The following is a 13,550-nucleotide window of genomic DNA, read 5'->3' as shown; positions in this document are numbered from 1 at the left end:
CTCCAGAGCATTAACTTAGACATTATCCTGCATTCACTCTTCACCGCAGGAAATGACACTCCCAAGAGTAATACTTTGTGGTAAGGGTATAAAGACTATAATATGCCTGTTTGCTAAAATCTAGATAGATGTGCCAGTATGGACCAAAGCAGAAGCCAAAGAGGTGTTCAATGGCATTGCGGATGTTGTTGTGAGTGTCCATGTTCTTTTCTGTAAAACTAGTCTTATTTACGAGCGCTGCGTTCGCCTCGTGCTGTAGCAGCTGGATGAGTCGACGAGTCGTGCCGACTTCCTCGCAAGCTTCCAGCCTGGGGGGCCGTTCGAGGGTGCAGTAGGCTTTTACAGACGCAATAATTCCACCGCGCGAATCGGCAGGTTCGACAAAGATCTCGTTAGCGCTCTACCATCGAGCGTGAAGTGGATTGCGCATAACGGTGCAGGATACGACCAGGTCGACGTTGCGGCTTGTCAGCGAAAGGGGATTTATGTGTCGAACACTCCCGGAGCAGTTGATGATGCAACAGCCACGACGGCACTGTATCTCCTCATTTCTGCGTTCCGGTCCTTCTCCAAAGCGGAGCGCGACATTCGTGCAGGCGCTTGGAAGACGCTACACCCACCAGCTTCGGCGCACGATTTAACCGGCAAGGTCGTGGCGATACTAGGTCTGGGAGGAATTGGACTGCGGTTCGCCGATCTTGTTCATGCATTTCCAATGCGTGTTCTCTATCACAGCAGGCGCAAATTTCCTCACGCACCTGAGTGGTGTGAATATTATAGCGCGGATCGTCTCGACGAAATGCTGGCTACTGCGGATGTGCTGAGCATACATGTACCGTTGAACGAGCACACGGTGGAGCTGGTCGATAAAACAATGATTAGGAAGCTGAAGAAAGGCGCAATTATTATCAACACTGCGAGGTGTAGGGTCATTGATGAAGAGGAAATGATGAGGGCTTTGGAAGATGGACACGTATGTCTCGGCTGATAATTTCCTGATGACATTGCCTTTAACTCTTACCTCATAGCTGGGCGCCATCGGACTGGACGTCTTCTATGACGAACCCAACGTTAATCCACGCTGGTTTGACTTTCCAAACGCAACTCTGCTTCCCCATGTTGGCACCGCTACATGCGACACAATTAAGAGTATGGAGCTGCGTGCTCTTGGTAATCTGAGGAACTCTTGACGGAGAGAAGGGGTAAAGATCTAGTGTCCGAATACATGGGTCTCGATATATGATAGACGTATTCAAAGGGGCGAGCGGATCTCACACTATGCATACAATGTTGACATCCGGCTACTATAGAACTCCTGAGCTATCACCAAGTGGGGAAAATGCATGCCCGGATATACATGTGCGCGCACAGCGTAAACATGCTAGACGATGTTGAAGGGATCGCCCAGAAATGTCTCAGAATAAGGACCTGGGTGCGACCCTGTTGCTAACACATGTGAACGCGCTAAGCCACTTGCAGACGAAACTTTATACAGCGCTTGGGATTGGTGCTAGTAAAGATATCGGAAGCCTCTCTTGCGCTCTAATGCTTCCTCGAACGTGAGGCCTTCCAGCCTCGCAGCCTCTTCGATACGCTCGCGTCGAGCGCCCTTCGGGTCTTCTGTTTCATCTCGTTCCAGTTGTTTGTTCTCGTGGACCAGTATGCACCGAATGACTATGTCCGAAGTTCAGACGACTGCGAAAGGATTGCATATGGAACGCACCAAACGCAAGGATCGTGCTGAATGTCAGCGAAGCGATCCCGATGAACATGGACGGGTGGTAATCAGGACTCCACTGCGTGCGCCACGTATACGAGCTAATTCTAAGGCAACGTTGAGCGAGCAGGCCAGAGCATACTACTGATTGAAGAGCATACAGATTTCCTATATTTCCGATACCGTTGACAATCCCAATCGCAGCAGAACGCTTCGCAGGCGGCCGCGGGATTGCATTTGCCACCCACACCGCCGTCAGGGCGAAGCCTGTTCACAAGATGATCGCCCTCAATATCATGTCTAATGTATCAGATGGTCAATAACTACCTGAGTATCCAGCTGCCATCAGGAACATTGCGAAGTAGCGCGCCCCGATGGACGTCGTAGATGCGCCGATTATGTAGGCGACGAGGACGCCCCACCAAGGCCAACAATGGTGGAAGAATCGTTCACCGGTCCTGTCTGTATAAAAACGTTAGTAGAGCTAGCTTTATGTACACACCACTGCGTAGGACATACCCGCACTCCATGCGTTCACAGCACACACGATAGTCGCGAAAATCCATGGCGGCCTGACAGGGTCCCTACGTTGTAGCACAGCAATACAAGGAGAATACAATCTACTCACGCGCAAAGCAGCAGCGTGACGGTAGTGGAGAAGCCCAGAGTGTCAGCAATCCTGCCCAGATTCTTCCGTGTCAGTACCACCCAGTCAGTGACGCCTGTGAGCAAACTCACGTCGGGAAGAAATTGATGAAGCCAAGCCCTAGAAGCTGCGAGCAATTCATGATGGCGAAAATACCGACCTTCGGGTCCTTCAGTGCTAGCTTGAGACCGACGAACGCCCTGCATATGGTACATGCACAGGAGTTGCGAGAAAAATAGCACTGAACGACTTACGATTCACCTGCTGCATCTTCGTCAGCCTCACCGGCGTCTTCTGCGAGACGGACCTGAGCTAATCGTAGCTGTGCCGGAGTCAGCCACCGAGTGTTGTGCGGCTGACAACAAAGATATCAAAAGGGCGAGCGATGCGCCAAGGGAGATCAGACCTACGTAATCCGGCAAAATGAAGCTTAGTAGTACACAATCAGGATCAGTGCATGTGTTGGATTACTGTAGAACTCACATGGCAAGAATACCAATGAAAATAGAGATAGCGCCCTGAGCGATAGGTCAGGGAGCCATGTCAGTGTTCGGGACAGTTGTCATAAATACCTCTATGAAGAAGAGCCTACCCACGAACAGTATGAGCACAGATCTAACGGATAAATACGGCACATCACCATCGCCAAGCAGCAATTCCTCGCCTGCCCTGCATCCCCGAGAGAATGCCCGCCGCCATTAGCTGTGACGGTAATTTAGAGCGACGTCTCAACTGCATCCGAGATGACCGCTGACATTTCCAAACGCGTTCGAGATGAGGAGACCACCATAGATCACAGCCGAGCGGAATGCTAGCTCCTGGAGGGCTGCAATGAGGGAATGAATATGGACGGATAGGGGGCCTCATGCCTTTCGAGTGTACCACCTTGAAAGGAGATACATAGCGCCGGGGTAAAACGCAGCCTACATACTGATTAGATCATGTTGAACGATTCAACTGCGAGTGCATACCTCTGGAAGCCCGATGAAGATTCTACAAAGGACAATGCCGGTGTAGTTCCTCGTCACCTATGGGCTGTTGAGTCGGATTGCAATATCGAGGCGCAAGGATGAGCCCATACCCCGGTGAGAGCGCTGGTGAGCCCCCATACAATGACGCAGGCTGGGATGTAATAAGATGGACTGCACTCAAGAAATCGCCGTAAGAAATGTGCACAATAAGTGAAGGGAGTGAGAACGCATACCGAGATATGCGATTCAGAATCTTGCCAATTCGATCAGACTGCGAAAATGTTTAGAAGAAAACAACAAACCATGTTTGAGGGAATTTGTGCGGGTACATATGATGCGCAGAGCACTGCTAGCACCGTTGAGTACTGGACCTCTGTGGATGACTGTCAGCTCACGTTGAAACGGCCGATAAACAAACATACCAGTCAAATGCAGGTCTTGTGTTAATCCTTGCAGGCGTGCAGACGTCACTGCACTGCGCTAAACAGGACGATGATTTAGTTTTTACGATACGAGGAGAACAGGGTGCTCACATCAATATAATTCATGATGAAAATTACGATGATTGTTGGCATGAGCCGAATGTCAAGCTGCCGCACTAGCTGTCTTTCCGCGGCAGGCCTAACATCTTTCGCAAGGAGATCACCATCCTTATCTGTAGGATGGATCAGATCAGGCTGAACAGTGATGCCCTCGCTCTTCTCCTGCTCCTCCTGAAAGTCAAGACTCCCACTCTCGGTAGACATGGTGGACAAGCAACAGCCCACGAGCGTCCTGGGGGTGCTCTACAGTGACCAGATACACTATAGCACATCGATACTGCATTGCGGGCATCCGTCGGGGTAACAATCATTGTGGACCTTGAGGAGCTGATCAGGTGTATTTTCGGCTGACATTCGTGGTCGGATTGCCGACACCAGAAGCACCAGACGAGGTTCTCAAGGGAGCAATAAAGTATTACTGGGAGTCATATGAGCCAACTCTCGTGGGATATGCATCGACGGTGCTATATCAGGACAAACGGAACGGAAACCGACTCGGAGTGCCTTCGATCGTCAGTGCGGTTCCGCAAGACCCTAGAAGTATTGACACTGAATTAAAATCGAACACGTATTTTCAAGAGAAGAGGAATATGCTCTTGAGACATATTGATGAGAGTACCTGGGAGACAACAAGAGGCTCTGGTTCAATTTCATGGACGTGTCGCAACGCGATCACGTGGTGCGCGTAAGCGCTCGTCGGTTGAGGATGTCGATTTTCTACTCGACTTCTGCCGTTCAACTGTCAACTGCATGAGCATGTTCTCTTGTACTCTAAGCAGATACTAAGCCGTGTAAATTGTAGCTTGAAGCAGCAAACCTGAGAACTCTCAGTAGTCCCTCACTGGCGAGTTCAATCTCATTTCCATTGGTTCTACAATCTGTGCTTTGTCAAATACGTCTTCACCGATCCGCATCCTTTCGTTCCACACTCTGGAAGTTCTGGAAGGGTCTTCCCACTTGTCTGGCTCAGTCACTACGCTCATTCAAATATTACACGTTGGCTTGCTTCTCGATGTCTCTGGCCAACCTCTTTTTGAAGCTCTCTCAGCTCCTTGTGCTCTTTTATGTCACTATAGCGGTGCTATACACGACGCACTACTTGCTTTTGTCGCCCATCCTAGATGTCTTTTTCCCCTCTCTTTCTCTCCTCTTTGTGCCGGCTTGGCTGGGTTCTTCGCATCTCGCAGCTGTAACTATCGGAGAAGGAGAGAATCTGGCTCAGCATCCTGTCGATGCCTCCGGGGCGCTCTGGCCTGTGGATGTCTCTGCTGCAAACTCGCCGCTGTATTTTCCTTCTACCGCTCTTGCACAAGAACTCGGAATGGCAAATGCGGCGCGAACACCTATCAATGAAGCAACATTCCTCGCAAAAGCATTTGCAAGCGCCTTACACCCCACTAGGATTATCCCATTCTATTACCGGTCAACGGGTCTAGTCGAAGATGACGACGTAACAATCACGACGCTTGTGACTGCTAACCGTTTCAAAGTGTTCAAAGAACTTGTGGAACGATACCAGGGTCAGTGCATATCTCTTGTGACCATAATAGGTGGGTATATGCGCATGAAACAGGTCCAATATCCGTTACGGTTCATATACCATTCCCTGCGGACGCCTCTCTTGCCTCGCTTCCTCTCACGCACCCGTCAGTAACTGCGCTCAATCGACTGCACACACTCTACACGTCCTCACCATTCTTCTCAAAATACGTCGACGTGCATCTCGCCTTGTCTCCGTTCGCTGCATCTGCACGCCCTGGGAAGCATACGGATTATGCACATGCAGAAGATCATACTATGGAGCAAGAAGGTGAGGGCGAGGGTGGCAGGCAGTTTAACGTATGGCGCAACACAGCTCGGCTGTTCGCACGGACCGAATTTGTTATGATGCTCGACGTCGACTTTGCTGTGTGCACCGACTGGCGCCAGGCGGTGCGTGATGCGCTTCGTGGGATGGAAGACACTACGCAACGGGAAGGCACCAATGGAGGTGAAGATACCGGTCCAAGAATCTCCTTGCGCAGTTTGGAGGTCGTCCGCGAACTGAAAGAAGGACGCGCTGCGCTAGTCGTTCCTGCCTTCGAGTACGCTAACCTCGAGGATGGAATGGACCAGAGGAAATTCCCACGAGATAAAGAGGTACTATTATGCTAGCTCCGTTACAACTACATGCACTGATGTCGGGAACATCAGAGTCTGGTGCAATTGACGCGAGAATCACCGCCAAGTTTGACTTCGTTCCACGCAGCTTGGGCGCCCGGTCACAATAGCACAGACTACCCGCAGTACTACTCTATACCACCTAGCAGTGGCGAAGTCTATCGTGTCACCCAGTATCAAAGCGCTTATGAGCCGTACGTAATCATGAGTAAGCGAGTGACCTGGTTAGTATTTCTCTTGCACCGCTTTTGCCGTAAAAGATTGTAAAATTGACTTGGCGGTTGGAAATGATAGGTGCGACGAACGCTTCACCGGCTACGGAGCGAACAAGGCTGCATGTCTCTTCGAAATGTATCTCAGTGGGGTCTCGTTCTACGTCCTCGCGGATCATTTCTTGATACACCAGAGCCACACATACGAGGAAGAGGCCCGGCGCGAAGAGGTATGCCAACCTGGATAGAGTTACTGCGAACGCACTCATGTTCATGGGCGGTCAGAGGAAATACAACAGGAAGCTCTACTCAGACTTCAAGGAAGAGGCGTGTCTGCGGTAAGCAATTGCGGCGGCTCAGTGGTTGTAGCGAAAGTCCCAATACTTCATCGCATAGTTATCTCGATCGTTACGCCCGCGAAGGTACGTTGCACACCCCACAAGCATCAAATGTACGAGAAGAATGCAAGAAGATCAAGAATGTTGCCCGGTTTGCTGCTCCAGTGAGTATGGTCCTTCATAATAAGCGTTCGGGCTGACACAGGCATTTCAAGCTGTTAGAAATGTAGGGTGTTTGTAATTAAAGATCAGACATCGTTTATACTAGTCGAAATCCATTCAGCGGAATTTACGCTTGTACATGTATGCAAGAATTGAGGACAGGAACAGTCAACGAGTTCCCATCATCACTATACACGATTCTGCGCCAGATGGTTCAATGAGAGTTCACGAGACGATGCTTCGTTAGGCTCTCACCATGCTCGTCATCTTAATGTCCTCCGCGTTATTGATTCCGAAGCTGAATGGTTGCCGGACAATGATCATTTCTTCGGCCGGTGCGTCGTCAGAGCTTCCGCAGGGTGATTCCTTTGGACCTGCGATGGCCGGGTCGTCATGGCTTGTTGCCAGCGATAATGGAATCGAAAGTGACCCTCTTCGTCGAAGCGGAGCGCCCATGTTTCCCACAAGGCGGTCAGGCAAAAGTCGAGCTGGCTGAGATTGGTAGAACTCGGAGGTGTCGTCTGTTGAATAGTAGATTTGGCGTAAATTGAGAAAGAAGTAAGACATGCATGTCGAGATCATTCTAGCGTCCGCAATTCGTGAGCAATCACGTAATGACTTCCATAAGGTAGCATACGGCTGGGCTATGTATCCAAACTCCGCGGTGACCTGATAATAGCTGCATGTGATAACGCAACTCGATGAGAATCCTGAGGCCTACCTTGGTGAACCAGAAAACGATGTGGAGAATGGACAGAATCACAGAGATACTAGTGAAGTCATTGCGTGAGTACTGATAATTTAATGTGAGATGACTTTTTATACCTAAAGTATAAAGTTCCTATGATAAAGGCCATTCAATACACTACATCTGAAGCTAAGACTAGCGTTACACACCGTCTCTCAACAAAAGCAGGCTGACAGAAGGCTTCTCGCCTCTATAACGGTGGACTTCTCTCAACTGAAAGGTATAAAGCCAAGTCGTACCGAGCGTCAGCATCTCTGATGCACATTGACTGATTTGCGTAACAAAAAGCACTGAAATGATATGAACACATAAGTCATCTTCAGCGTAACAGCAAAGGCCATTGATACTACTTCTAGACACATAGCTGTGAGTCGTGAAACCTGAAATCACGTACGTTTAACGCTTACTGTATGTAAGTATGTATGCCCATGTCCTCGAAAGTGTCGCAGGAACGCGAGTGGGGGACAATTCTGTAATCTGCCGAATAGATCTACTCTCCCTCACCTCAAATATCTTTTGATCAACACACATTGATCACTCACCGTATTCGTAATTAACGGAACTGTTCCCAAGATGACCACCACGACTGGTAGTGCCTTCCATCGGCGACCACTGACACCGTAAACGCGCAAGCCAGAGAAGCCTGCACTCTGCTCGTAAATAGTAACTCGTGTAACACATATCGCAACTGACCTACCAAGACTAGATATTGTAAAACAGACAACCCGTTTGAAAGTTGGTTGATAATGTAATTACTAGAAACTTGACTCGAAGCTAATCATCAAGAGTTTCCATAAAGACTTACTTCTAGTTAGTCTCTTTGAGTACATTCGCATATTTGCACAAATTAACAACGGCATACCATGCAATCCGAGGAAATGTCCACGAATGACGGTAATATGGATATGACCTGGTTGACTGCGCATAGATAGCGGTTCAAAATATAAAGGACACTGGCGCCGGTGAGCTTTCGAGTCCAAATCACCTCTACCTCCCTGTCGAATGTGATGATACAGTCGTAAAGATAGTAGGCTGAAGAGAGCAGTCATCGGCTATGGTTTACAACTTGGGTCCCGATGCCGCACTCCACCTGATGAGATTAAGACAATGTAGTTGCATGCAAACCTATAAACTTTCAGTGGTCTCGTGGTAATCAGAGTAAAGGAGTAGTTCGTACGTGTTTTCAACGGACTGGATCGCAGCGGCTGACATAGTGACTGAAGTGCACTTCATGCACACTAATGTTGCAGCCTAGCAATCCTTAATATATTGGCCAATTGCAAATACCCAGAGCGCATTTCATCACAGCAGTGTGGTAGAATACAAGCGCGAGCGACCCCTGATGATCATACCCGGCCACTTGGTAGATAATTATACCAGGAGTTACTGCTGCATGTCCCTGACGGATCAGCACGTAGAAGTTCCAACCATTGTTCCCCTACTGCATGATACCCGATCGTTTGTTATTGGAAAAGACTTTTCATATAAACGACTAGTCTTTGGGTGCGCAGATACAGCTCGCGTGCCTACGTGTTGCCTGGCAGTTTGAGGTTGCGCCGCCGGAGTTCGGAGTTCGATGCATTGCAACCTCGCGTTAAATAATCTCCGCCTCAGCGCCTTGTTCTCGCAGAGATCGCCTGACAGTGGATATATGATCTTTCGAGCCACAAAGTGGTACACGGAAGATACGCATGTCATGGAAGATCGCGGTGCTATAGTAGATTAGCGGTGCTGTAACATGGACAGAGACGGCGTCACGGATTAGAAGGACGCCTATGTTGGAAGATGTTGGAACTCGGGATCATTGTGGCGAGCGCATGTCATCGTATTTGATTTTGCTGATGGTCTACGAAATTCCCACGTCTTATGGGCTTAACTGGCGTCTTATAGGTAAGTGCACAATGCTCAGACTGTCTCTGTTGAATCAATCACTGGCCAGCGCGTTGCGTGTCCGCATCTTCATCATGTTAAGCCATCGTGTGCGGTGTCAAAGTGACCATTCGTACGGTTAATTACATAGCGCTGTTGTAACATGCGGCATTTATTGCCTTTACCCCTGATAGTATTGCCTCGCGTCGTACACATTGTCTTTTTCAAAGTTGGTGAAGCATCTTCCATTTTGACGGTAGTGGCTCGTCATCATTACAGGTCCGTGTTGCTATGCATAGCACCATGCCCTTTGAATCAAATAGATTTTCGAAAAGTTCGGGCACGGTGATACGCAACTAGATACCAAACGGAGCAGGGAATGTACGTCATTGCCGCCACCTCGCCGTGCGGAGTTCTTGATAGTCCTGTAATACACACAGCCTTTCATTACAAACCCCATGCGTCTCACCGCTATCGTTGGTGGACACCTACGATACACTACCGCACAATGGCACTGCTGAAGCTTACCCCTCTTTCGACTCTCCGTACGTCCACATACCACATTCTAGCACACAATAACATTCCTAACACTACACTTTCAAACCATCCACTCCTCGTCTATCGCGGAGTTTTCCCCTCCTCTCCCTCGCTTAATTCCGCCTCCATCGAATCCCATCTTGCGGACCTTGGTGTTGTCGCGCCGCAATGGCGATACACGATGTACAGCCAGTCCCACTTTCATTCGACCACACACGAGCTGCTCGTCATATCTTCCGGACGCGCACGGCTGCTTTTCGGCGGCGATGGCAACCCTGAAGGCGTGCAACTGGAGGTGCAGAAGGGGGATGCAATGCTTCTCCCTGCGGGCGTCGCGCATCGACTGCTGCAGGACCTGAGCGGCCCTGGCGGCGCGTTTGAGATGGTCGGGTCTTACCCTGCTGGGGCTGAGCAGTGGGATATGTGCTATGGAGATGGCCGCGCGGACGAGGACCATGCGGCTATTGAGCGCAGAATCAAGAGCTTGAACTGGTTCACACGCGACCCGCTCTATGGAGAGACAGGCCCGGCCTTGCAGATCTGATGGTATGTGTGCATTATTGCAAAGAAAAATACGCTTATGAACCTACTACCGTTCTGCATAAGATGTAGAGCTGGGAACGAAGAGCCTTGATGGAAGAACACATTAAAACAATCTATCATTATCACGAATGTTAGCTATACGAGAGACGGGATTTGTTTTCATCGAAGTCATATATGCCGTCGTGGCACGTCACCCCGCGCTCATCTTGAATCTATAATGGACCAGAGTAAGATTGTCAGGACTTTTCTTCTCTTGTTCTGTTCACTGGTTTGACAAGCAGGAACATCGTCTTGAAGCGCCTCTCGCCGTGTCCAGGCCAATGCCTCCTGTCAATGCTTCAGAGGGACTTGTACTGTGAACGAGACGATGCACTGGTAGTACCTATCAATCGACGCCTTATAATAGTTGAATACTACGTCAATTCCCCTCATCGCGTTACCCGAGGTTCATGGGACAAGTCTGTATGCTTACGACGGCTCATGGGATCTTTCAAGGACGTACGCGTTGCGTTGTGTTGATATTCAACATGTACCTAGTCAACAGCAAGTAAATGCAGTAGCTACGGCTCCATCCTAAGCCTTACTCCTCTTTCATAATCTCCGGGGTGAAGTCGATGCAATAGACAGCTAATTCTTGGCCTGGATTATACATTAATCAGGGCGTTGTATAGCCGAAGGTCGTTGGAACTTACTTTCTCCCCCGTCCTCGTCCACGTCCATGTCCATGCCACCGTCATCGTAATCCTCAACGATATAAGGTTCGATATGGTCTTCCCAATCTTCGCCGTTCTCGTCAAGCTCATCTTCCCAGTCTTCTTCTTCATCCGAGTACCCCAATTCTCCTGTGAATATCGTCGATTCTCCGGGCAGGTCTTCGTCTGTGTTGGCAGTGTCCCAAGTAGCGAACGCCGCGTCGGGTAGCGTGGCATACGTGGCAGCAGAGGTAGCAGGGCCGTTGCTGGGCCCAATATATTCGTCCCGGCCGTAGCTGCGCTGGACATCCAATGCTATCTCCGCGCGCTCCTTGCCTTTGTTCGGCAGGTATTGCTTATCACAGGCGAGATATAGCCTGGTTGCAGTCATTTGCAAACAACGGACTTCGCTCAGGGTCTCTTGGCCTTTCAATTGAGGGACATGAGCGACTGCGAGGTTTGGGAAAGAGGCATGTTGTGGGATCTCATGCTTGAACTGTATACGTTCCAAGGATACTGTAGCCCCTTGTGGTAGAATGTCAGAATCACAACGCGTATGTTCGGCTGCATCGAGCACGAAAACGTAGACTCCGGACGTCTTTTCAGGGACTGTGTAAACACTAATTCGGTGGAGGTAGAACGCAACTCACCGTGACTGCACTCACTCTGCCGTGCTCGAACGCGAGGTAGACAGGCCAGTCCGCAATGCCTCCAGAGTTGAGGGTTGAAGAGATCAATTCGACCTCCAGCGTGGCCTCCGCAAGGGAGATCTGGCCCCTTACAACACGCTCAAAGTCTTTCAGGAGGAGTAGCCTGTTATCGCTAATCAACGCAACCAGGTCTCGGCCATCTCTCGACACGTGCGCTGCCGTCGATCTCAGTGCACGCAATCCGTGAAGATATTCAATGTACGTACCTGCCATGAACGCATGTGGTGGTGGTGGATAGCTCCCAACCGCCCAGCTGGGGAAGCACCTTAAAACATCAGGGATTGTCAACACAATCCGCGTGTCTGCGAACACTTGCCTCCCCGCAGGGATGCGCAGGGCAACCGCACCGTCTGACCGGTTGAACACCCGAAGCTCGACGAGCCCGCAAACGAATACGTGCTGAGGGCTCACGTCAACGTACATGACATCCCCGAGCGGCAGAACTCCCCCGTCTAAGTCCTGCACGTTGTGTAACGTCTGCGCAAGCGAGCCCGTCGGGATATCCCAGAGGAATGCGTTCATGTGGGACATCACAACTAAGGTGGGGTACGAGAAGCGGAAGGCGCGCGTTATCTCGGGCGAGGTAAGCAGTGCCCAGGGCCTGAAGTGCCCACGAGAAGTATTTTGAAAACGCTGTTCGGCTTCGCGCCAGGCGGTCTCTTGGGAGTCTTCCGGCGCAACGTTGTGCGGCAAATCTGTGGAAATGTAGTCTTCGGAGAGCCGCCATACCTCCTTGCAATGGCCGATGCGATCAAATATGAGGAACCCCTTTTCGTATTCCACGTGCGCATTTGGGCGGACATAGGACTGTCGAAAAAATATCGCAATCATGCAAAATGCTGCGGAAACGAAGCATCGTTACCATTGAAAGTGCCCATAGCCGCTCGTCTGTTTTGGTATCCGTCACTCTGATGCCGCCATCAATGTAGGAGGTAATGAGCAGCCCGCGGTCTTCGTCGACTTTGATACGATGCACGTCACGGTCGTTCGTGCAGTACGACCTTGTGCTGAGCTCCCCCTTCCCTAACCAATTCTTATCCAGGGAGAAACACTGTGCGCCTGACTCGAGTATCTCAGCTACCAACCCGAATGAGATGTACATCCTCTTGAGCTCACAGAATGATTTCCATGTGGACGTATCCCTCACAGGGTACGCCGTGCCTGTGCGAGGTATCTCCGATAGTCCTATATCTGCCGAGTTGACATACTGGTGGAGCAAGGCGGCATGATGGTACACGTATGATTCGTTGGCAGCAATGATGTTATTGATCGTGCGTGATGTTCGTCTGAGGGAGTAGAGATACTGCAGCGGGACAAACCGAAGTATGCTTAGGAATAGTTCAACGGGCAGGTGCTCGAGCAGAGACATCCTGGCTAATGTAGGGTATCAGCACTGATTTAGAATGAAAGATTTGGAGGCCCACAGAGGAGAAAGCTGTTCTACCGATGAATCCGAGTCAATGTGAGACGACCTTGCGTTGATGATTTACAGAGCGTACCTAGCTGTGGACGTGAAGTCTGAAAAGCCGACGTCAAACTCGTAACAACGGTATTCTCTGCGCGATGACATTAATATTCTACTACTTCAAATTGAATTTTTGATCAATGCACGAGATACATGAGATGGTATGATGTGAAGTCACTTAAATGCACACGAACTGCTTTGTTCTCCGCGATTTTCCCGGAGTAAGCGGCGAATCTAC

General features: G+C 50.0%; 6 protein-coding genes across 6 annotated transcripts; 3 read left to right on the top strand and 3 right to left on the bottom strand.

The window, feature by feature from the left end:
- Positions 1 to 52: 52 nt before the first annotated feature.
- Positions 53 to 1,190, top strand: POSPLADRAFT_1144166 (hypothetical protein; the record flags this gene model as incomplete). The annotated part of the gene is made up of 4 exons (XM_024485665.1): positions 53 to 86; positions 129 to 190; positions 263 to 973; positions 1,029 to 1,190. The coding sequence occupies 4 exons, from the start codon at positions 53 to 55 to the stop codon at positions 1,188 to 1,190; spliced, it is 969 nt and encodes a 322-aa protein (XP_024338618.1).
- A 320-nt stretch (positions 1,191 to 1,510) lies between these two features.
- Positions 1,511 to 4,080, bottom strand: POSPLADRAFT_1047078 (hypothetical protein; the record flags this gene model as incomplete). Its single annotated transcript, XM_024479201.1, has 15 exons — positions 1,511 to 1,674; positions 1,724 to 1,796; positions 1,860 to 1,984; positions 2,045 to 2,179; positions 2,237 to 2,301; positions 2,456 to 2,563; positions 2,618 to 2,718; positions 2,774 to 2,792; positions 2,847 to 2,881; positions 3,119 to 3,189; positions 3,335 to 3,336; positions 3,568 to 3,605; positions 3,637 to 3,707; positions 3,757 to 3,814; positions 3,868 to 4,080. The coding sequence occupies 15 exons, from the start codon at positions 4,078 to 4,080 to the stop codon at positions 1,511 to 1,513; spliced, it is 1,278 nt and encodes a 425-aa protein (XP_024338617.1).
- A 1,117-nt stretch (positions 4,081 to 5,197) lies between these two features.
- On the top strand, positions 5,198 to 6,590 carry POSPLADRAFT_1047077 (glycosyltransferase family 49 protein; the record flags this gene model as incomplete). The annotated part of the gene is made up of 6 exons (XM_024479200.1): positions 5,198 to 5,396; positions 5,450 to 5,819; positions 5,901 to 6,015; positions 6,070 to 6,260; positions 6,331 to 6,478; positions 6,534 to 6,590. The coding sequence occupies 6 exons, from the start codon at positions 5,198 to 5,200 to the stop codon at positions 6,588 to 6,590; spliced, it is 1,080 nt and encodes a 359-aa protein (XP_024338616.1).
- A 478-nt stretch (positions 6,591 to 7,068) lies between these two features.
- On the bottom strand, positions 7,069 to 8,708 carry POSPLADRAFT_1144208 (hypothetical protein; the record flags this gene model as incomplete). Its single annotated transcript, XM_024485671.1, has 6 exons — positions 7,069 to 7,269; positions 7,470 to 7,541; positions 7,904 to 7,966; positions 8,039 to 8,184; positions 8,352 to 8,528; positions 8,630 to 8,708. The coding sequence occupies 6 exons, from the start codon at positions 8,706 to 8,708 to the stop codon at positions 7,069 to 7,071; spliced, it is 738 nt and encodes a 245-aa protein (XP_024338615.1).
- Positions 8,709 to 9,831: 1,123 nt separating this feature from the next.
- Positions 9,832 to 10,612, top strand: POSPLADRAFT_1040207 (hypothetical protein). Its single transcript, XM_024477697.1, has 3 exons — positions 9,832 to 9,910; positions 9,995 to 10,448; positions 10,509 to 10,612. Exons 1-2 carry the CDS (start codon positions 9,874 to 9,876, stop codon positions 10,444 to 10,446), a joined length of 489 nt encoding a protein of 162 aa, XP_024338614.1. The 5' UTR covers positions 9,832 to 9,873; the 3' UTR covers positions 10,447 to 10,448; positions 10,509 to 10,612.
- A 413-nt stretch (positions 10,613 to 11,025) lies between these two features.
- On the bottom strand, positions 11,026 to 13,216 carry POSPLADRAFT_1057580 (hypothetical protein; the record flags this gene model as incomplete). The annotated part of the gene is made up of 5 exons (XM_024480938.1): positions 11,026 to 11,084; positions 11,138 to 11,735; positions 11,788 to 12,002; positions 12,054 to 12,654; positions 12,710 to 13,216. 5 exons carry the CDS (start codon positions 13,214 to 13,216, stop codon positions 11,026 to 11,028), a joined length of 1,980 nt encoding a protein of 659 aa, XP_024338613.1.
- Positions 13,217 to 13,550: the final 334 nt, after the last annotated feature.

Source organism: Postia placenta (genome assembly GCF_002117355.1).
Source record: "Postia placenta MAD-698-R-SB12 unplaced genomic scaffold POSPLAscaffold_8, whole genome shotgun sequence".
NCBI lineage: Eukaryota > Fungi > Basidiomycota > Agaricomycetes > Polyporales > Adustoporiaceae > Rhodonia > Rhodonia placenta.
Note: the sequence above shows the minus strand (reverse complement) of the source record. Positions and strands in the feature narration are given on the sequence as shown.